Here is a 24,463-nt window from a genome sequence, read left to right as displayed (position 1 = left end):
ATTAAGAATGTGTTATATTTATAAGGATGAAATTAAGAAAATATAACATAAGATTAGTTTAAAAATGCCTAAATGGCATTTGCTCATTTAGGGATCAATTGACTGAGTTTTTTCGTAATCAAATTCAGAATTCACAATATGCATAAGGACTAAATTATGTGTTTAACCATTTTATTAAATATCTGAAACTATATGAATATATAATTGATTTGAATGGAACTCTATTTGATTTCTTTAAACAAGACGGATTCTAGGGTTGGAAAGGTCATCAAATCCCCCACCACGGCAAACACATATATGGGACGTTAGATAAGTGAATACACATAAAACTACGATGGGAATGCATACACTGAAATATCTATAAAAGAAGAAGAAGAAGAAGAAGAAGGAAAAGACGCTTTTCCTCTTCCCCTTCCTCAACCCCTTCATCTCCGATCCCAATCACTCTACTCTGTCGAAAACAAACATTTTTATTTTCCTCTCAATCAAGGCACTTATTTGTTCTGCACAGAATTGTAATTTTAATTAAAATAAAAACAACAATAAATTTGTCTACACCATTGGAGAACAGAACCATTTGGATGAAGCTGTAAATTTTCGCTGCTCTCCATCTCGGAACAGTACTAGTGCGACGGCAAGGCAAGGCAACCCTAAAAGCACTATACTTACGGCGTCGACAGTGACGCACTACATGGTGTGAAGGATGGATCAGATCAGATGCGGCCGTCAATGCGGTGGCGAAGTCGATGCAGAAGGCGATCCAGAGAGGTGGCCGGTGAGTTGGGACTTGGAACTTCCAAGGGAAGACTAAAGGGAATTTTTTATTTTTAATAAATATTTCAGCGCATTTGTCTTCATGGTGCTCTTCACTTGTCTTAGTCCTTAATTGTAAAAGTTTCATATATGTTTCTCATGGTGGGGTTTGATGAACTTTCCCACCCTATAATTCATCTTTAAACAAATTGAGTTTCCAGTTTAAACTTATGAATGAAAAAAAAGAAAGTATAATTGTTAAGAAAACTTTACTTTAGGTCATCACACAGTTCTTTCTATGGACAAAATCAGTACATATTAATTATATCAATAATATGATAATAAAAAAATATTTAAAAATATAAATACTTTTTCTTTTCAATAAAAAATATTATTTTTAGATGCTGAAAATCAACGTTAAAAATTGAAGTTGACATTTTTTTAACAGCAACTTATTATTATCTATTCAAAACCATAAATTCCTCACTAATGATTTGGGGATTAATTAGAGATGATAACTATATAATAAAAGAGTACTCATTTCAACATAAAAGTTTTTAATAAATTTCTAAACTTTAACACTATGTTTGGTTGATCAAGAAAAACAGAAAGAAATAAAGATATAAAGTAAATAAAAAGAGCAGAAAATGAAATAATTTTCTAGTTGTTTGACGTGGGGAAAGTGAAAAAAAGGAAGAAAAGTATAAGTTTTTTTTTTCTCATGTTTCATTTGATAGAATATAAGAGGAAGAAAAATGCATATTTATAAGAAGATAAACAATCACTACTTTGATTCCTAAAAATATAATTCATTGTCATTCGAGTTTTTGAAAATATTTAAAAAACAGTTTTGAAAAAGTTCCTAAAAGTACAATTTATCTATCAACTCAGTATTGTTGTAAAAAACATTTGTTAAAGTTAATACTCGTACCTAAGTAACATACTACCGTATATAACATATGACAATCAATTATTGTGATATCTAACGATCTATAAGTGACAGTTTAGTCAAAAACCAATATGATGGTAACTGAATCGTACCTCACTTGTCATCCACTTGGTAATAGAGACAATATTTTGTTGTTTATTTTTATTGTCGAAAAAAATATTTTCCTTTCACAGATTATCCACCTTTTTGCCTCCAGAATATAACTGTGACGTAAATGATCAACTACGCATTAGTTTGTTTGTTGGTACATAGAACCATAACACAGAAACAGAATACATACCGCGAAAAAAAGTCGGCTGCTATGTTGTTATCGATCATATATATATCCTTATGTGGAGAGGATGGGGTATCAAAAATCAAATCAATAGCTATCAAGAATGCAAAAGTTACCTTTAATGTTTGTATTTCACATAAAGATGGTTTTTTCTAGAGTTTGATCGGTTGCAACTTGCCATTTAATTTGAAAACCATGGCCTAAGAATATGAAAAGGGAGTTTCAACTTAGTACGTAGCTCACAGTCACACCTCTCTATCAATGTCAATGAACCTTGTTCTCACACCATTCCTCTATTGAGACTCCACTCCCTTTTATTATCATTATGAAAGCAAATGGCATTGCACGGCAGGAGGATACTGCTGGAAGAAGGAAAGGTGGCTGCAGATTAAAACAAAACACATAATTAAGTGGTCCCACCGCCATGCCTGCTTATAGTTGAAAGTGACCCAACAATTTGGGCGGTTAATTGAGGGAGACAAATGGTGTGAGCCTCTGCATTCCAATTCATAAATGACTATTATTTAATCTTTGCTAGCTATCACTCACACCACCATTAATTATAGTAATTGGTATATTTACTCCTTCTCCAACCCAAGTGGAGACCACTTTTTTATTTATGAGAGCTCAAGTTCAAGGGACCTTTCATTTTTGCCCTCCCATTATATTAACCTTTTTTTTTAACGTTATTTCCCCCCTGTTAAGTCTCTATTGTTTGTATCAAATTTATGGAGCTTGATGCCTTGCTGAAAAGTGAAATTTAGTGGAGGAAATTAGCCCATGTAATATTATTCATTAAATTAAAAAGTTGTAATTTTCTGAAGAGAAATATTGTAAACAATTGTTTAAAAACTATATCTATAGAAAAAAAAATCAAATTACACCAAAGTAACTAATTCTTTTAAAGTTATTTTTCATCATCGTCATTCATGTTTTTAAAATTTAATAATGATTATAATAAGTCATCAATCTTATTCGTTAGATCTTATAAAAATAAATGATGATGGAACAATTTTAGAATAATTATTATATATATAGAGAGAGAGAGATAGAGAGAGAGGAACATACCTTATTAGATCAAATATCTTATACGAGAGTAAGATGATTAAATTCAAATCGTATAATCATACCATAAAGGATCAAGATTTAATTTTCAAGTTATCACATTATATTAAATCTTGACCGTTCATGTTTAATTATATAATTCAGATTTAATTCTCTCACTCTCATATAAGATTCATTTCTTTCATATAACATGTCATATATATGTAAATCTTCTTTTATTATGCGGGTTTTTGCAAATTTTAAAAATCTATTTTTCTTTTCCCTTTATTTTCTTCACCTTCCTTCCTCCCCTTCCTTTATTTCTCATTTCATGAAAATCAATCAACCTAAGTTATGAATGTAGGTTGGTGAACTTTATTTCGACATTAGCTTCTGTCAATATAAGATGTGATCATGTTTCACTTTGCCCACAATTACATATCACAATCGCTTGTAATGTGACAAACACATGAGTTCTATCAATGGGATCCAAGATGAGCTATGATATCATTTTATAATATGGTTTTGGAGCCTAACTTAATCTTACAAAATAGACTTCTAAGATAAGTATTAGTCCTCACTTATATATTTTATTTTAACATTGTCTTTAGTTAATGTTGAATAGATATCAACTACAATTTGATACTTCAACATATTTTTTTCACTCAAGAATCATCATAATTAAGGTAAGTTTTCATTGATTAAATTAATTTTTTGGTATTTTGATTATTAAATATAATGTATATAAATCTCCTAAACTAAAAGTAAATTTTTGTCCAAGTATGTGTTTTTGCTACTAATAATAATAAGGATAAATTATCTTTCTAGTCCCTAAACCTTTTTGAATTTATGTTTTTAGTCTTTAAACTTTTTATTTATACTTTTAGGCCCCAATTTTTTTTCCATTCTTATTCTTAGTCGTTAGGTTTTTTTCATAGTTAGTTTTAATTATTTTAATGAACAAAAACTAAAGATAAAAAAAATGAAAGGAATTAAAAATGAGGGAAAAAAATAACAAAAAGATTAAAAGCAGATAAAAAAAATTCAAAACTAAAAACAATTTTTTTTAATAAGTTTAAGAACTAAAAAATAATAAACTTTAATAATAATATTTTAATTGTGCATCAATTTAATATATGTGATAGTTGAATGATTGTGTTTACACGAGACTTCAAGACATGGCCTCTGGTGAGTCCTTTCCTGACGTTCCCACGTGGCAACTTGAATCCGATTGGAGTCTGGAGGCGGAGGCAACGTGGCATTAATCAGTGGCATCACTTTCAGTAAAATAAATAAAAAGAAAAGGATAATTAGCGATTTGGTTTGGATTTGAGCGGTCACATCAATTCTGTCACCACCTGCACTTGGTCCCACCGGACGCACCCTCATTCAGCCAGCGCCCTTATATTTCTTCAATACAATAACATAATTATAAAATATATTAAATTACTTTTTTTCACTTAGATTCAATTTTGTATTTTTTAATTTTTAACTAGATAATTTTATTTTCAGAATTTTTAATTATATATCTTACCTTTTAAAATGGGTTTAACTTAATTTTATTTAAAATAAATTTTAGTCTAATTCAATTAAACTCATTTTAAAAAATAACTGATCTAATTAAATATTTTAAAAACAAAGAAACAAAATGAACAGATTAAACAAATAAAATAATAAAAATTTAAGTTTTTAAATAAGGTTTTTATTATTAGAAACTATAAATAGGGTTTTCTAATTTTTTAAAATAAATTTAGGTTAAAACGATGATTTTAGCTAAAATAAATTTCTTAAGTAAAATAAGAGATTAAATTAATGTATTAAATATGTTCTTGAAATATATCTGTTGACATGATGAAATTGTTCATTTAACTTTTATTTCTAAACCCTACAATTAAGATTAATGAACTTTAATAGTATTTTTTGTATTGTGCAAATTTTATGAACTTAAAATGAGTTTTGGAATTGTTTTATGATTATTGAGAACTGTTAAGAATAAGAAGAATTATATTTGGACCCTTCATTAATTTAAATATATTATTATTATTTTTATTTTTTTAATTCACTCTTTCTATCATATTAAAATATTTATCACACCTATATTTTTCATTTTTCTTTAAATTCTCACTAAGTAGAATAACATTTGAGATATTCAAATATATTTTTTTCTCAGAATAGTTACTTACATAGGTAGCAATTTGTACACAAAAAATATCACATTAATTGCTTCAGAGATAAAATTACATAAATTTGGTCCTTTTTTATCTGGTTCTCAAATTTAAAAACTACATAAATAAACTAATATGCCATTAGAAGTTGGAACTTAATTTCATCAAATGAAAAATATAGCAACTAGTAGAAGAAGAAGAAAGTGGTTTTCAAAATTAGACACACAATAAGGATTAAAACTGCGTTTGGAATAATAGAAAGAAAATAAAAAATGAAATTGAATTTGAAATTAATTTTTTTTATTTTTTTCATTTTTCTTCAATCAAATAAAAATAACGTTATTAATGTTTTTCTCTATATTTTTTTAAAAAAATTATTTTATGATTTAAACAAAACATTTTGAAAAAAAATATTCATATTTCAAGTAAAATATATTTCCGATAAAAACATTTTCAAAAAATAAACTTAAAAATATGAAAATATTGTGATAAATTAGTTCACAACATACCTAGCTTAAAAAAACAATTAGACTAATTTGCCCTTTTATTGGTATAGACTACATTGATCGTCTAAAAAATATAAAAACTACATTGTTAATGAATAAATGCATAATTCATAAGTTGTTTATCCATTTATAATATATTTTTAATTCCTATAAAATGAACATGTTTTGATTTTGATCTTATAAATATATTTTTTTATTTTTTCGTATCTCCAAAAATTTAAAATTATTGACTTTAGTATCTATCAGGAGAAGAGACTTCTAATTTTTTAAATAAAAAATAAAAAATTTAAATACAACTAATAAAAAAGAGTGACAAAATAAAAAAAGTAACAACAATATAGAAGTAGTGAAAAATGAATGTAGGTTAGATTTTCTTAAAAAAGTTTAACAGTAAAATTATCTAATTAAATGTAGATACCAAATGAGAGATATTTCCTTTATTATTGGTATAGATAAAATGAACAAATTTTGATTTTAGTACATAATTAATATATATATATATATATATATATATATATATATATATATATATATATATATATATATTAATTTATCTGAAAATTGAAATAACTATTTTTGGTCTTTACTTTTTTTAAGATAAATAAATAAAGTATTACATGATGACATTGTAGTATAAAAATTAGTGGGAGTTACCTAAGATGATAACTTGACCTTCTATTAAACAGTAAAATCGATAAACTAATAATGAGTGTGATATGGATAAAAAATAATTTAAATTTTATGAGGAATAAAAATCAATGATTTTTTTTTATAAAGAGTAAAACATTAAAAAAATTATTAAATTTTCATCGATTAATAATATTTTATGTAAAATCAAAAGTTATTGGCACATGATTCAACATTTGGGTTTCTAAATTAATGTTTGAGATTCAATCTCAAGTTAATATGTAAACGCAAATGACATACCACTTTATTTTCAAATAGGCCGACCTAATAAAAAGAGATTAATAAGGTGTCAAATCAGAGTATTAGAAACTATTACTATATCTTGTTATACAAAAAAATATTTGTGTAAAAAAAACACTTGAAAGATTGATTTATGTGAAACACCAAACGGGCCTTGACAAGTAAGTGCTTGTTCTGTTTTTATGGGCAACAAATAAAAATGAGAATAGAGAAGAGTCGGGGCGAAGGGGGAAATAGCGGGAATACAGGGGAGTGGTGTGGTGGCTGAAGGTGAAATTAAATGTGAATGGAATCGAAGGCAAGGAAAGTGGGAGCGTATGATTCGTGAAAAAGGCTTTTTTATCTATCTATCTGCTCTGCACCTGCGTCGTGTGCTGGGATTGGCTGAACTTGCCTACTTGCCTTTCCTTTCCTTTCTTTGGTTTTATCTCTGATCACAACTGCAAAAAAAAAAAAAAAAAAAAAGAAGAACGCACGCACCCACAGCCATCCATTTTTCGCTGTTATCCAAACCGCAACAACAGGCCTGTTTCTCTTATCCCTTTCTCTTTTTTATTCTAATAAAGCGAGTGTTAGGATTGGTAATTTTTATTTTTGCCTAATAACAATTTCCTACATCAGCAAGTTATTATTAATATTATTTATATATGAAGGTTATCTTGTGGGATGTATGTATCATGTATGGCGCCGTTGAAGTTGTTGCAACTTGTATTGTATTGTATGATTGTCTTTATGTGAAATGTCATGCCCCCTCCTTGTGATGGAGTTAAGAAGTTGCATTGCATTATTAGAATTTTCAACTAGTCTCTCAGGTGCATGTCTCCTCTCTGTACCAATTACGGGTTTTAACTATTAATACGGGAGTGTGGTCTAGTGTCTAGTGTAGCATAAAGTTCAGTTACACGGTGCTGGACTCGAATAAGAATGTTTAAAAATCTAGTATCCCAATTTGATAAATGTGTTCGGGTGCTTAGGCTTATCTACTATTAGCTTCTTTCCTATTTATAAGAAATAAATTATAGTCCTTTGTAACAAGCTATAACTTTTACCCAGCAGAAATTAAGTAGATTTGTGAGAATTTTATACACCTGACTCGTGGACTCAACTCATAAATTCATAAAAGTTTACTTCATATCAAAATATCTATAAATAATATATCAATTAAGCATTTCAGCAATATAATAAAACAAAATAATAAGTCATAAGTTTCACAATACTTAAATAATTAAATTTAATAATGCATCACTACTAGATAATAAGTTGCAGATGTTATAGTAGTGGTAGATCATTCTGGTTTAGGATTTGATGTTATTAGAGAATAAAAGTTTGATGTTATTAAAAGTGAATTTTTTTTTATTCGGGAACAACACACTAATGAAAGGTATATTAAACACTAGACAGACATAAAACAATCCAAAATGTATTATATTTTAGTCTAATTTTTTTGATTTGATGACTCGTTGATTCGATGGTAAACTTGAGAGTTTATCGAGTTTACTTAGGGTTTATCAAGTTTATCCAGAGTCTGCCAAAAAGAGAGTTTACACTTGAGTCAACTCACATAGGATAGGTGAGATCGTAAACTCATAAGAGTTAGTGAGTTAATTCGAGAGTTTGATAACCATGATTAGTATCATAGTCTCAGACAAGTGCATCACACATAATTAGATTTTATTAACTCATTGTGTAGATTGAAAAACTCGATCATGTATATGGAGAGGAAATCTAATAATTTCTCCTTACCTAGGTTTTTTCTGGTAGGATTTACCTCCTTGAAAGTGAGTAAGGATTAAATATTGTTTGAGAGAAAAAAAATTAACAGATCTAACACTTGCATGATTTGTTATGTATGTATTACACATAATATTTACTATTTTACAGTTGAATTTTTTCTTCAAAAATTAAAGTTATTTATTTTATCATTTAAAGTGATTGTTCACATCCGTTTTGACTAGCCAAATGATATAATGAAAAAATGTAGAAGCCACTGCCATTTTTAGGTAAAATAATGAAACTGAAAATTCTTACTAGGAGAAGGCTGACGTTAGCTAGAAGAGTACACATAGATACAGTTGAAAGGAGGAGGGAAATGGGGATGGAGTGTTTTTGTCTTTAATAAACTATGCGTTTGTCCAAGTACTCTGTTCCCTGAATAAACAGATGCTATTCAACTTGTTTAAACAGAAAATTTGGACTTTCTCTCCTGGCATGCAATATGTAGAAAATATAAGGCAAAGTTGTAACAGTATTATGAAGATTCTTCACTTGTTCTGCTTAGGCTCTTGCTGACGTTTTAGAAGTTTGGTCCCATAATACTTGCAGTTGCAGACAAGGTACCAAAATATCAATAATTGTTCAACGCCATAAGTACTCCCTCTGCCTTTGCCTATCCTCTTCCATTTCACTTTTTATGAAAAACGGTAGCTTTAAGACAGTAACCGTATGCGTTGAACATCTATCGGTATCGGACACAATAATTTGATTACTCCTAACTGTATTTTATATTTTTCATTTATTTTTTTAAACTTATATTAATATAGATGGGAATGTCACAATAATTAGATCGATGATAAATTTTATTATGTCTATAATGATTCTTACTAAAGTTAAATTGGTTTAAAAAGATATTTGGTAGGATTGTTTCGTTTGATTATGAGAGTCGATATTTTTTTGGAATGACAAGTGTGACCGAAGAAGTTTCATATTAGGTATAAATAGGCATGCTGAGAGACTTGTAAGTGAGAGTGAGAGAGAGATTATAAATTTAATGTCTTAAGATTTTGGGTTAGTTGTGGTGTCAAATTTATTAGTGTGGTTTTCTTGTGGTTTGTTGATGGAGATGTCCCTTGTGTTTATGAAACTTTTCCTTAGGAAGGAACAATCATGTGGAAGAGACACTCACTTAAGGGATAGATTCTTGGATGAGAAGTTTTAGTAAAGAAGTTTCACATCAGATAAAAATGGACAAGTTGAAAACTTCTAAGTGAGAGAGATTCACAAACCTAATGTCTTAAGGTTTTGGGTTTGATGTAAAGTCAACTTCACTTGTGTGGCTTGCTTGTGGCTTGTTGATGGAGACCTCTCTTGTGTTTATGAAACTTTCCCTTGAGGTAGAACATATCATGTAGAAGAGACTCATTTAAGGGACAAATTATTGAAGTGACAAGTGTTGAGAAAAAGTCCAGTGTTGAGTAGAAATGAGCAAGTTGATCAACTTATAAATAAGGACCCACAAATCTAATATCTTAAAGTTTTTATGGATTGAATGTGATCTTATGTTCACTTGTGCTGTGATGGAGATCTCTCTCATTCCTTGGCATGTTTTTTAGGATACACGTTGTCACATTGAATAATTCATGCCTATAACTTGCAAGAATAATTCACAAATCCAACTTGTTCCATGCTAGTTCATGTATATAATTTTCTTTTCGGTATGAATGCATGATATTTCTATTTCATACGACAAATACCATATGTTAGATATAAATCATAAATTTATTCATGATTCTTCACCTAACCATTTAAGCTTTTTATAGGGTTGATCTTTAATATTTGATGCTATAAAGGATCTATTGGCCACAGAGTTACATAGCATGCAACTATCCACATTGAATTTGTCTTTTCTGCAGTAAAAATGTGCAGTATTTTGTTCAATAATGTAGAACTGCAAGGAAGCTGAATTTGGCATGCTAAGGTTTGTATTAGGAAATTTGTGTTGTCAATAAATCGTTCGTTTACTATACTAATATTGCATATTTTATAGTAGCAGATCTAAACCCTACCATTCTTATTATTTCAAATATGCTAAATTTTAGTACAAAGTAAATTGTGCTTGAAAAGAGTTTTACTTACTAACATAAGCATTTAAAAGAGTTGGTCTATTAAAAATATATTTATTTTCCTCAAAAAAAATTTACACAAAAAGTTTGAGCTTTCTTAAAAGTTTCACTTTCTTTATGAATTGAAAGATAGGGACTAAAACCAATCAAACCTTCTCCATAAGACAATATATCGAGAGAAATGAATTAAAATCATTTTTCCTTTTACAATATTAACTCATCATCCCGTGAATCACTAAGAGTTTGGAGCCTTGATTCATGTTTTAGTGTTTTTTTTTTTTTCTGTTTCATACACATTTTCCAAATTAAGAGATGTTCTTTCTTGAAATTATATTTGGAAATGTGAAGCGAATATAGTCAAAGCTTTCGTTTGGACAATGGTGCTCCATAAGATTACTATCATCAACACATTGTTGATTCACAAATGTAACACACTTATTGCTTCTAACTCATGATTTTTGTGCAAGGCTCTTTCAAAAATAGGTTCTCATATATTTTGGGGAAGGTTTCTCCATTACTTGTGTTTTTTTTAAAGGATATCATTACCTTATGTAATTAGTAATTAATATTTAACTTGGTCCTGCTTAAACACACAAGGAGGAATGCAACGAATGAGAAATCTTATTATGAGAAATGAGAAATACAAATATAGACTGTTAGATAATATTTGAATGATAGAGATTAAAAGAAAAATACGGATGACTTTTTTAAGTGGTTAGATGACTACCAACTTTTAACTTTGACCATTTATGTATGGATATATGACTCAAACTTATAATTTTCTTTTTTAACCATAAAAAGGATTTTTATTTGAGACACCCCTATGTATATATTTTCAAAATAAAAGTTACATAAGGAATCTCCATTTTTACATTGTTTTGTTTTATTTTAAGATTTTAGAAAATATTAGTGTCTTTCTATTTTGATAGTTTTTCATGATATTTTTCAATAGTTTCTGAGAGAATAATGAAGCTAAAAACTACGGTAATATTATGTTCATGTTATTCTTTTGTGCATCTCGTTAAAAGGAAGGCTTACATTTTTAAGAGCCTTTATTTGTTCTCATACATTGTTATATTCTGTGGAAATGGTTGTTATTTCTCTGTTTATATTTCTCGTGCTGTAAATTTTCTTTGTACTATACAATTTTTCTAACAAATCTTCCAGTGGAATGTGAAAACTCAATTTGTTATGCTGATATGCTATAGAAAGCTATTAGAAAGACCTTGTGGTGTAGAAGAAAAAAGCTATGTAGGTATTCACGAAAGTGAAGCAAGTTAGTGTTACTATTGAAGATATGGCATGGTGAGACCAACACTCAGACGAATTCATTTAAAGCAGGTAATAAATTGGTAACAAACGTAGTTTTCCAAAACAAGGAAAAGTCCAATATTTCTTTGTAGACTAAAGTCCAAAATATTTTAAAGGCCCTAGGCTGTCCCCAACTATTTATAACGCTCATGAGGCCATCCAGGAGGACCAGGACTTCCTTCTGATCACTATCTGGCTCTGCATTGTGTACTTTGTTTGTCCCTCAGAATTGTAGGAGAAGACCCATTTGATTCCACCAACTTATCACCTTTCTGAAATCTTTTTAGAGGGAAGTTGATACCTAGCCACACATAGATGAGGTCGATCCTATTTAAAGTAAGAAGCGAAAAAAAGGAATGGAATTAGATAGGCTCAGTAAGCTTGAAGAACCTCCTCTCTCTGGTGCTTGCATCCGTGGTCTAGTGAAACAACTAACCACCTCTAGAACAAAAGACTTCATGAACCCAAAATACCAAAATTGTGTTGTGAACGGTGGCGTTTCCCATGGTCAAAATTCAACAAAACATGGCAAAGTCGCAGATACTCGTCAGGCACAACAGTCCTCACAACCCCAACAACAAAAAAAACAAGTTAGAAGGAGACTCCACACCAGTAGGCCTTATCAGGAAAGGCTTTTGAATATGGCAGAGGCTCGGAGGGAGATTGTCACCGCCTTGAAATTTCACAGAGCAGCAATGAAAGAAGCAAGTGAACAGAAGCAGCAACAAGCCCAAGAACAGCAGCAAAGGCCATCAGTATCTCTCCAGCCATCCCAGTTCCCAAGTTTTGACCAAGATGGAAAATTTAAGTCTAGGAGAAATCCCAGAATTTACCCAGCATGCACAACCAAATTTTCAAGTTACATGGACATGGATGATTTATCCCAACCTCCTCCTTTGGTTCCAAATTCTTACACCTGGCCTGCTGCTTCCCCAATTACTCCACCACCCCTTATGGCTGAAAACCCCAATTTCGTGCTTCCAAATCAGACTTTAGGATTGAATCTCAATTTACAAGATTTCAACAACTTAGATGCTACCCTTCACCTCAATAACTCATCATCATCATCCTCTTACTCATCTGCAACCTCATCTTCTCCTCCACAGGAACTTCCTTCCGTTGGAATATCACAGGGAGAGGGGTTTTCTTCATTGGTGGATACTATTGAATCCAATGCTGCAACCCAGGTCACTGGAGGCTTACACACAGCCATGGACGATGAGGGTATGGCAGAGATGAGATCATTAGGAGAGCAATATCAAATGGAATGGAATGACACCATGAATTTGGTCAAATCAGCTTGTTGGTTCAAGTACTTGAAAAACATGGAACATAGGGCACATGAAGCCAACACTGTAGATGTTGCATACAATAATTTTGACCAGCTTCTGGAGTTTCCAGCTTGGTTGAATGCGAACGAGAGCTGCTTAGAGCAGTGCTCGGTGGATTATTTTCAAGAGTCTTCCTTGCCTTGGTAAGTTGAACTTAAGTTTCCTAATTTTTGAAAATGAATTTTGTTTATGAAGTACTTTTTGTTTGTACCTCTTATTAAGGAAAAGGAACAGGGCAGTCTGCAGTTTGTTTGAGTGTTTTTTTAACGGGGGAGATTTAATTAGGTTTCACCTTTTTTTACACACAAAGATTCAATCTTTTCTCCTCCTACAGAATTAGAAGATCTACGTTACTGTTATTTTAATTCTTGGTGGGATAATTTTGTATATAAGTTTATTGTGCCTTTTCTTCTTTTGGATCTTACGGAGTCATTCAGTATCCCAAGTCCTAGTGAAACTTGGAGTGTGATGTGATCCAGTCAGCTCAGGCTGATCTGTAAATTGAGTTCAATTGGAATGCAATTGAATAGTAATTATCCTGGCCGGTTTCCGGTTTCAAGTTGAACTTGCTAAACTTGGTTATGGAGCACGATTTAGATTCAAGTAGTTTTCTTTTTGTTCAGTCTCTATTGATTTTTTTAGACAGTTCTTTCTTTTCGCATTTTAGCCAAACTCGGGTAGCTTGGGGGTGGGTGGGTTGAAAACCCTATGTGAAACCTTCAAATGGTTTATAATTGTACCCCTTAAAAGGCAATCTTCTGTCTGTGTTGGTGTATGATTTGTTCTTGGTCATATGAATGCTGTTTATTGTATATGTTTCCTTCTTCCTGGGCTTCTTGTAGGCCTAGTGGAACAGTCAATTTGTGAGGCTTGGTCCAGTGGATTCTTGATGCATGTCATGGACCATGTAATAGACTAATAGTATAGTTAATGTGGCGGCGTACATCCAAATAATGCTTACTTTTTTGGTTTTGGACTTTTCAATCTATATATGCTGCCTAATCTATTTTCTTTTTCTCGTTTTTTTCTTCTTCTTGACAATGCTACAAACAGCATGGATATTGGAGATATTGACAGTATGGATGACGATTGGTTAGCGTGACAACAACTACAAGGATAGATTGTTTTCTTTAAGTGAATTCCTATGTTGCTCTCATTTTTATATTTCTTTCGGTAATTGGGATTATCGGGCACTATCATTGTAATCATTTTAGTACCCCCCTCCCCATTTCACTGCTTTATTTATTTTTGGATAAATAAATAAGGGCTTGCAAAATATCAGTAGAGGCAAGAACCCATCAATGAGTGATGAACATTTTTGCTCCCATTGCTCCTGTTATCACAATGTATGTTGCGACATTGAACAATATTCAATTTGTAATTCTCTTTGAATTACGAGTGAAGAAAAAGTAAAAAAGAAAACAACGGTGGACATGGTAGATCTCTTTAGTCATTGTAGGACTTGCTTTATTACCCGAGGACCACTCCGCTCCATCTTCAAAAGCAAACCAAAAGGAAGTAAAGAAAATAACAAAAAGGAAAAGCTAAAGGCAAGAGCAACCGAGACAAATGCTGTGGAAAAACAGGCTAATTCAAAGGAATTTATGACCTCGGTTCATATGGTTGAAACTTGAAAATTTAAGTTTTAAGTCATTTAACAAGTTTCTTAAACCCAACAGCTCCATTTATTTTTGGTAAATATAAATGTACAATAATAATATGATATTAATATTTTGTAGTCATTATTAATTATTAATACTAAAAAAAGGGTGAGATATATTAGCAGGAAAATAACTTATATTCCCATTTGAATGCAAATAGTCACCTCTTAGCATGGACATAAGAAATAACAGAAGCATGTGTATTTCATATTTTTGAAAATCAACAATTCATGAAAATATTTTTATAAAACTTGTGATAAACATGAGAATGTGATATTTTCAACTCCACCTTCCCATGACTTATCATAATTGCTTCTAAAAACGAAGAAATGCTGTACTTATCTGATATGAAATAAGAAGTCCAAATCATGTAAAAATCAAATGAAACTAATTGGAAACATAGGCTTTAGGAAAAACAACAGTGTTAAAATAATCGAATTATGATTTCTGGTTGAAATGTAATTTTGTTTTTCTTAGTGATTAGAAGTGATGTTCGTCATTGTTGGTATATGTCATTGTTGAATTGATGCACTCATAAAGTATGAAGTTTAAATTGTGTGAAAATCACATGAAGCTAATTTTGTACCCCTTTAAAAGAAACAACAGTGACTTCGGACATTTTTTTGGATTGATGGTAGAGAATAGAGTAGGATGGATCAGGACATAATGCGACAGAATGGATTGGAACGAAATGAAATGTTTATATTTAATCACAATTTTAACCAATAATTTTTTAATCAAAATTGTTATAATTCTTCCCTTTATTCTTTAAAGTCAATATCTCCCTTTTAAATTCTTATGAAATCCAGGTCCGGGAATTTAAACAAAAGATGATGACCTTCAAATAAATCAAGAAATTAAAAACTAAAAAGAAAGCCATAATTTCATTCAATTTTCAAACTAATAAGGGATCGATCGTTTGTTTATTTATAAGCATAATTCGAGATAGTAGACAACAGAACGGCAAGTGCGATGCTGTTCTTGAGTTCATGCATATACACACTAGTTTAGTTTATGCTTCATTTGAGTGTTTATTTTTTTAAAATATTTTTTATTTTTAAATTTCTAAGATTTAAAAAATATGTATCAAAAAAATATTTTAAGATACCATCGCATTTTCACTTCTTTAAAAAAAGTTAAAAACGTGACTTGATTTTGAAAATATTTTCTAAACACTCAAACTAAGTGTGACTTAAGGTTCCTATGTAACCTTCCCATCAAATTGCAACTGAGCAATAAGAAATATCATGTCATTACTATTAGTAAGCACAACAGCACAATGTTTTCTGTATATATTACGGACCGGAGGGCAGTGATTTTGATCGTTCCATCAACATCTTGCAAGAGAATGAAGTTGTTCCATCGTTTTTAGTTCAACAAGAACATTGCTCATGACATCAGTTAAGCCCCCCACACATTGAAGAACTTCGTCACCAGGTCTGTCCTTGACATTTCCTAAGCTTTTTATGTTTCCGTATAGAATCCATGAAGGCTTAGTTTAGCATTAATTAATAACCTCACTTATGGTTATGATAATAATGGCATCTAGAGCAACTTGCCCCACTGTACTAAGGGGTCTCTTGGCAATAACCGTCTCATTGGTCTGGCCAGCTGTTAGTTGTATTAGTTGAAATTTATTAATTAAACAATTAGATTGTTAGAAATGTTTATCAGCTGTTAACAAGCTCTCAATGAGTTTTATAAATAGAATATGTAAACACTCCTATTTGCATATTTTATCACATCAATCAATACAATGAGATATTTCTATTGAAGTTCTATCTTATTCTTTTAACTCTGAATTTTGGCTTTATTATCTTGAAATCACTTATTATCTATTCTCAGAATTTTTTTTATAATATCAATGCCACAAAAGGAGTCTGATTTGTAATTGATAATATTAATTGATTTGGGTCAATTTGGGATAGCGATCGGAGAGTTGAATTGGTGAAGGTCCAAACATTCATTTATATCACTAAAAAAGTCTCTTCTTGAACGGTTAAGAGGTTCTTTCACTTTCAGCATGCACGGCCACCGTTTTTTTGAGTGAAAGACAGGTTAATGGATAATGCTTCCGTGTTCAATCAACCAATATCCATATATCATCACCCGGATATAAGCTAGCAAGTTGGTTCTTCTATAATTCATAATTCATAGTATAATATAAGCCCACCTAACTTAAAAATAATATCTATTCTCCTATTAGCATTTAGAATTATTCCCTATCTGTTTTCAAATTCTCCTACCAGTCCTAAGTACACTGAGTTGGATTTTATTGTGGTAATTTGTAGAAGTTTTACTAGTATATATCAAAATATTATGGTTCGTTTTATTAGGATCAAGCCAATAAGGTTGCTTTTACGATAGCCTCTAGGTTTTATGTTAGTCACCAAATTCTTGAGTATTTACCATCATATATTGATTTTATTATCATGAATGAAATGATACAAGTTTCTTTCTGTAAAAAAAAATAAAAAAATCTGTTTTCAAATTCTCCTAAGCAGTTGAGTTGAGGCAGAGCAACTAATTAAATAAAACATGAGACAAGTAGCATTGACTATAGGTAATAGCCATCCATGAACTTTGATATCAATCATCCTATGAAGAAACAGAGAAATTAAACAAGGAGGCATCCATATGCCTAATGAGGAATTAAAAGTATAGAATTTCAAGCCAGGAATAATTAAATGAGAAAGAAACAGAAAACAGATGTAACATTTTTGAAGACCAAATTAGTACTACCCTTATTGATCCTAACCATACCCTCACTGATAATAAGATTCATAACACTAGTGCCGTCAAATTCTGCTTCAGTTGTTGAGAGGTGCAGGATATCTGTTGATGCAATCAAGCCAAGGGTTCCTAGAAGGCTTGGTGACTCGGCGCATGGCGCGCCAAACCACACTGTTGCACTTGAAGCCAGAGCCAAATGCGAGTTGCCAAACACGGTCTCCTCTTCTAACACTCTCTTTTGCTTCCATGTAAGCCAACTCATACCAAATGCTGCTGCTAGAGGTGTTGCCAAAGCGATGCAGCGTCATTCTAGACGCTTCGATGTTCTTGTCACTCAGTTCCAAGTTCCTTTGAAGCTCATCAAGAATGGTCTTGCTTGCAGCATGCACACAAAAGTGCTCAAAAGCTAGTTTGTAGTCAGGAATGTAAGGCTTCTTCATTGAGGGTGAATTCCCACCATTTTTGCTGCCAAATAAGTGCCTCCACACAAGGGTGGCAAAGAAGAGAAGCTGCTCAGAAAAGGGTAGCACCAAGGGTCCTAGTGTGGTGATGTTGGTTTTTAGAGCATCACCACCAATCTCAATCAAGTCTTTGCTGATCTTTAGTCCCTTGAGTTTTTGCTCATCTTCCTCTTGGTAAACACACCTGTTTGTGTAGCAGATATTTATTATAAGTCACCAAATGTTAAATTAAGGAAATTATGCTGATTTAGTTGATGAATAATAGTAATTACTAACAATAGAAATGATGAAACAACTTGGCAAGTTCCATTTCTGTTATGTTTGATGGAGGGATCTGGTTTGTCTGCTGAGTCATTAAGTAGCGGTTGGAAGATGGAACTAAAATGTCAACCCTCTTAAAAATACACACTGACATCTAATGAATTTAGGGGATGGCTCAACTTTATCCAAATTTTGCAGCAACCACCAGTTTTGCCTAAAAAGCAATCTCGTTTTTCATTTAAGAATTGCATGACGATCGAGAATCAAGTTTCAACCCAAAATCTCATATAAATTACTCAAATATTCTACTATTAAGTCAACGTATACACAATATCTGACTTTTTGCTGGAGGATTAAATTTACTAATTAGATGTCATGATATAGAAGCACTTAAAAGTCCAATTAGGGCCTGAGTCATAAAGGTATGTCCCAACAACCTTATGCTGTGCCCAATTATCTATTAAAAATATCTAAAAAGAAAAAAACACAGAACTCTATATCATCTAAAATTCTAAGAACATAAATTGAGCTTATTTGTTCTTGGTGTCTTGTATTCATATGTCCACATTGAAAGTCCAGATGTTTCCTGAAAGTTTAAATTAATAATACTACATTAAGTCACATTCCCTTATAAAAAAAAGGGGAAATGTACGGCCGGTTTGTTTGTGATTTTTAAAAGAAAAATATTTTAAAAAATTATAGCGATATTTATTTTTTTAAAACAAAAACTTGAAAAATTATTTTAGTGTTTTTTTACCATAAACTAAAAATAAAAATTTATTAAAAGAAAAAAAATACAAAATTATATTATAGAGGTACTCTCTCTGGGCTTAATGAATATTGTTAAATAAAGTAATAATCATTATTTGACATCCTTGAGAGATACTTCCTCCCTAATTAGAAGGCCTTTTTAACTCATTTGCACTTAAGGCCTTTTTAACTCATTAACTCTTTTAAAAAGTAATTAATTTAGTTAATCACACTAAATCTATCAATTAATTGTACTAGCATTTTAAAATTGTTTTTTTTTCTATCTTTCTATCCATTTAATTGATTTTCATTAATGTTTGAAGAGAAAATAATTAAATAAATATATAAAAAATAATTAATGCATCTAAAAATTATAAAAAAATATTATAAAAAAGATGGATGGAGTATACATTTTTATTGAAAAGAGAGAAATACTATAAAAGAAAAAAAATAAAGTATATAAAATGAATAATAAAGAATAAAGAAAAGATAGATAAAAGAAAGTAGAAGCTAAATATAAAAATCAAAATTAAAGAAATTATGTATAATTATGAATAGAAGTTGTCAAGAACGAAATTAATAGGTGGTTTTAGATTAGTCCAATATCTGTCCCATCAAATCGAAATGAGTGAATCTATGAGACTTATTGATGACGTTGACACATATGCTAGTCCAACCCGAAGAAAACTCAACAAGCAAAAGAGCAAGTTACGAACGAATTACCTGAAGCTGCGGTCATCGGCACCCTTATGCGTGCGAACAATGTGTTCAAGACGGTACTTTGCGCGGCTATAGTCCCTTCGACGGTTGGAAAGCAGAACAGCAGAACACCCCATGCGGAAGAAGCTATTCGGGATAAGCATAGACCTGTCCTTCCCCTGGTACCAGTTGTACCCCACCATCTCCGTGCTCACCACCACCGCGTAGTTATTAGGGTTCGCCTGGAGAATATCCTTGGCCAAGTCCACACCAATGATCCCCGCGCTGCACCCCATTCCGCCGAGGTTGTAGCTCAGAATGTTCCCTCTCATCTTGTAGTGGTTTATGATCATCGCTGAGAGTGATGGTGTCGGGTTGAAGATGCTGCAGTTCACTACTAGGACGCCCACGTCCTTTGGTCGGACGCGGCTTTTCTCGAACAGCTCGTCCAGGGCTCCGAACATCACCATGGAGGCCTCGCCGCGCCCCTCTTTCATTGTCGCCGTGTTCTCCGTGGAGGCCACGACGGCCTTCGGGATGTAGGTCTCGTCGCCGATTCCGGAGGACATCAGCATCCTCTTCTGGAACTCCAGACTCGCTTCGTCGAACTTGCCTGATTTTCTTGCTACCTCCATCAACTGCTCCCTTGACACCTGCCATCCAGTGCAATGTACATTCATTCATTCATTAGTGCTTTTTCTTAAATTCTACAAAATTAACATTGATTTGTAAGCTCAGACTTATTCTCTTTCTTATATACACTTTTTATTTTATCTTTAATGATGTGAGATTTTCAACAACATTATCTCGATATAAACTTAACTTTATTTCACGAATTGAGTTTGCAAAAATTAAGAGTTTTTCAGTTTTTCTTTTTAATAGAAATTGCAAGTCTCCCACAGTCCCACTTGAAAACTAACCATAGCCAAGGTTAATTAACTCAGAATTTAGATGTATTTCTTTTAGTGTTTTTTGTATTGTTTTTTCATCAAAATTCTGTAAATTTCATTTCAATAATTCAAGTAGCAAAGATTTAGCTTAACGATCAGAGAAAATTATACTAAAATCTTCTGAGTTTCATCAATTTTTTCTAGCTAATTAATATTTTTTATTTGTTTTCACTTCAATACTAATATTTCTTAATTGTTTGAAATAAATACATTGATCCTCCTTATTGTCTAAAACACACATTACATTGTATACCCCTATCAAGAAAATAGTTATAGATGTTAAAATATATATATATATATATATATATATATATATATATATATATATATATATATATGAAATCTTGTATAATCTCAAAAAACCCTAAAAAAATGTTAGTATAATTTCTCGTAGACGTTATTATAGTTTATTAACAATTTTGTTTAATTTGGAAAACAAGTTTAAAAAAAACATCTAACAAATTACATCTGAGTACTGTTGACCATAAAACTAGTCCTTGGTCAATTATTTGGGTTTGAGAGATACTCCATCTATATCATTTAAAAACTTCAAACGACAACTAATATATTTAGATTAACTTTGTTTCCATGAAGATTTATAAATAAAATACTAAAAACAAGCATGTTTGGTAAAACAAAAATTTGAAGAAAAAAAACATTAATCATATTTTCAAAAAAAACTCCGACAGTTAAAAAAAAAACTATTTCTTAATTATTTTGGTCAGGCATAAAAAAACATTAACCTACGAAATTTTACCATTTAAATCACTTTACTTTGTTTCCATAAAGATTTAAAATTAAAACACTAATTATTTTTTAAAAAAAATATTGAGTTTGAAAAAAAATAATTATTTTATTTTAAATTATTTTAACATACTTTATAAATTGAAAAATAATTATTTTTTTAAAAGTAAGGTGAATGAAATCTATTTGGACTAGTAGTATAACTTTACTCTAGTGTGACAAAATTTAATACGGATCCGCACGAAATTTAAGCTAACCAATCAAATGGTTGTGTTTAAAAAAACGAAAAGAACTAGAATACCATCCACCAATCACGTTGAAAATTCGTTTGGGTATAATCAAGCATTTAATTTATGAATGAAATTTTCCATAATAATCCAAAGAAATTCAAATAAAAAGTATTCTTTAAAATGTAAGTAGTAGTACCTTGAGTTCATCATCGGGTTTATAACATGCAAAATCAATGAGGTAAATGGGACGTGGCCTCGACATGAAGTAGACAGACAAGGTGAAAACGAAGACCCCAAAGGAAGCAAGAACCGTAGCAAGGTCGTAACGCGCGTCTTCCCAAAGCTTCTTCCATAGGTCCTCTTTGCTGAGGCTTCCAACCTCAGCACTAAACACCACGAGAAGAACCGGTATGGTGAACAAGTATATGCCATGGTTTATCAGATAATGGTAACCCAATTTCACGTACTTAAGGTTCACCGATTGAAGAAAATCCGGTAAGCGCCTTCTCACCCTCACCGAAAACGTCAACGACCCAGCGTTTGGTCCTGACGATTCAATTCCACGGTTCACAATCTCCGCCGAGAACAGATCACGTTCATTAGCCATGGCTTAGAGCTAGCTTAACAATATTAATATTATTACTAGCTCTATGCTAGCCACTATATTATTATGAGTATTCTTGTTGATACTCACAATGTGTGTGGGATTGGGTACATATTTTTATACTACCAAATTGATAATACACCAGGTGGGTGGAAATCAGTTAATGCTAGTACCTAATTGATGTTTGTGTAGTTGAAACTTTCCAACAGCCTTAATTTCTTCATTTAATGTAAGTGGGTGCATGAGTTATAGTCCTAAAAGACGAGGGTGCACTGTTTCTAACTTTTTTTTCTCTTCTATCCCTAGCAAATAGCAATAGCAATAGCATCCTCCTCTCTCTTGTGTTCTTAGGAAAGAAATTTACATTTATATCGACGATATATTTGTGCCTCTACTCTCTTGCGTGAACAATGAATGTTAGATCTAATTGGTCACACCAGCTGGCTCTCCACGTGTACATGCAGTTGGTACAGTAGTTTAACTGCCTTCTGTCATGGTTAAATTTATGCAAAAAAAAAAAAAAAAATGAACTTATCAAAGATGTTGACAACATTCTCTTGTGTTTATAACTTCATTAACAAACTCTTTATATATTATCACTTAAAATTATGGTAAATCACAAAGTTATAAATAAATAAGAAATGTAATCACATCGCATGAATTTCAATAAATTTCAGTACGTGATAAAAGTGTGTTAAAAAATATTTTTTCCATCTCATTTTGTTTGATGATTAAGTGAAAATAAATTATTTCGTTTGTTTGTCATGTTTTAATATCCTTAATCATTTTATTGTAGAGTCAGAAAATGAAAAAGGAGTATAGATGAAAGAGAACTTAATTAATATAAAACACAAAAGATATATTAAGATGTTATATAATAGACTGCGTATGACATACTAGCTATATATGTCAAAATTAACTTTAAACATCAAATAAAATGAGACGTATGGAGTATGTTACAAACATTACTTTTGAACCCATTTAGCAATTGACTAGTTTTGTTTGTTTTTTTTCTCTGCCTAAGCATGCAGATTGCCACAGCTGATAAATATTGTGAAAAAGAATTCAGATCAATGTTTGATAAACTGATCGTTAAGGTCACTAGATGAAGAGCAATTAATATTAATTAGAGAAAATAAGCAATATTGTTAGGACAATTGAAATCACTGTATATAATGCAGAACAACAAGTGTATACAAAAATAGAGGTTGTGACACAAATATAAATGTTCATGGTGGTGATGCAGGGGGGATTCAATGGCGCCAGCAAGAGAATGAAATGAAAGTCACACGGTTGAGATTGGAAGTTAATAAGATGTTGATGGAGTAATGGTCAGTTGGTCACCATGAATAATTATATTTATTAGATATTAATTCATCAATGAAAAAGTTGTAAAGTTTTTTTCAAAAAAATATTGGTAAAATATATGTGATATCACGCTTAAGCTTAGGATATATAGTATTCAGATAAATGAATGAAAAATTTAGAGGGCAGCAGCAAGGCCCAGACGATAACCCCAACCTGACAACATCAGTGACATCACAGACAGTTTAAAGTGACCTGTAATGTAAAACAATGCGTCTTTAAGAAGCTGGGCAAAGGAGAAATTTATTATATGTTATATTTGGCTTATCTTTTTTTTTCATAAGTATATTTTTTTCAGAAATAGTCCTGTTTGAAGTTTGATCAAATATTAAATATAATTAAATACTACTACTAAATACAATATCTTTCGTAATGAAAATTCAAACATTAATTCATTTGTTGTAAAATGTTAGTCTCTCTATAGTATTAAACCCAACCTCCATTTATTTGGAGATATCCATGGGTGATGCATGTGATTTTTACTGACTCTGTGGTGTGGGTACCATACACGTACTCATAACACAATGATGGTTATGTTGCAGATGCAGATGCAGATGCGTAAATAGTTGTTCAGTGTACGTATTGGCTACTACTGTCCTGTATTGAAGAAAAAACTTTTTCATGTTACAACTTACAATCCAACATGACAAGTGGCTAACTGAAGGGAGGAAAACAAGCATGATTGCAACTGCATAACCCATATGCCTTAAATTCTCATGTGCTCTTGGGCCCAGACAAATTTTTTGCAACAAAAAAAACATTTATTTCGAAAGAGGGTTAAAATTTCTGTTCTTTTGGAAGTTACTCATCAAAGTAACTTTTTAAAATAATTAAAAACTTAATTTCTTTTTTAGTTTCTATTTTTTCCCCAAAAGTTTAAACAAATACATTAAAACTTTGAAAAAT

The 24,463-nt window shown here is 31.2% G+C and overlaps 2 protein-coding genes across 4 annotated transcripts; one reads left to right on the top strand and one right to left on the bottom strand.

The window, feature by feature from the left end:
* The first annotated feature begins 7,877 nt into the window (after positions 1–7,877).
* Positions 7,878–14,538, top strand: LOC114414878. Of its 3 annotated transcripts, none has more exons than XM_028379320.1 (3): positions 7,878–11,798; positions 11,932–13,242; positions 14,153–14,538. In XM_028379320.1, exons 2-3 carry the CDS (start codon positions 12,125–12,127, stop codon positions 14,199–14,201), a joined length of 1,167 nt encoding a protein of 388 aa, XP_028235121.1. In that variant the 5' UTR covers positions 7,878–11,798; positions 11,932–12,124; the 3' UTR covers positions 14,202–14,538. The 3 variants fall into 3 exon arrangements, with proteins under 3 accessions (XP_028235121.1, XP_028235120.1, XP_028235119.1); XM_028379319.1 differs by having other exon boundaries at positions 11,885–13,242; XM_028379318.1 differs by having other exon boundaries at positions 7,878–13,242.
* A 2,769-nt stretch (positions 14,539–17,307) lies between these two features.
* On the bottom strand, positions 17,308–22,292 carry LOC114414877 (3-ketoacyl-CoA synthase 10-like). Its single transcript, XM_028379317.1, has 3 exons — positions 21,785–22,292; positions 19,689–20,317; positions 17,308–18,138 (listed from the first exon to the last, which is right to left on the bottom strand). Exons 1-3 carry the CDS (start codon positions 22,193–22,195, stop codon positions 17,571–17,573), a joined length of 1,608 nt encoding a protein of 535 aa, XP_028235118.1. The 5' UTR covers positions 22,196–22,292; the 3' UTR covers positions 17,308–17,570.
* Between the last annotated feature and the right edge of the window lie 2,171 nt (positions 22,293–24,463).

Source organism: Glycine soja, chromosome 6 (assembly GCF_004193775.1).
Source record: "Glycine soja cultivar W05 chromosome 6, ASM419377v2, whole genome shotgun sequence".
In the NCBI taxonomy this organism is placed as follows: Eukaryota; Viridiplantae; Streptophyta; class Magnoliopsida; order Fabales; family Fabaceae; genus Glycine; species Glycine soja.
This window is presented reverse-complemented; position numbering and strand designations above follow the sequence as displayed.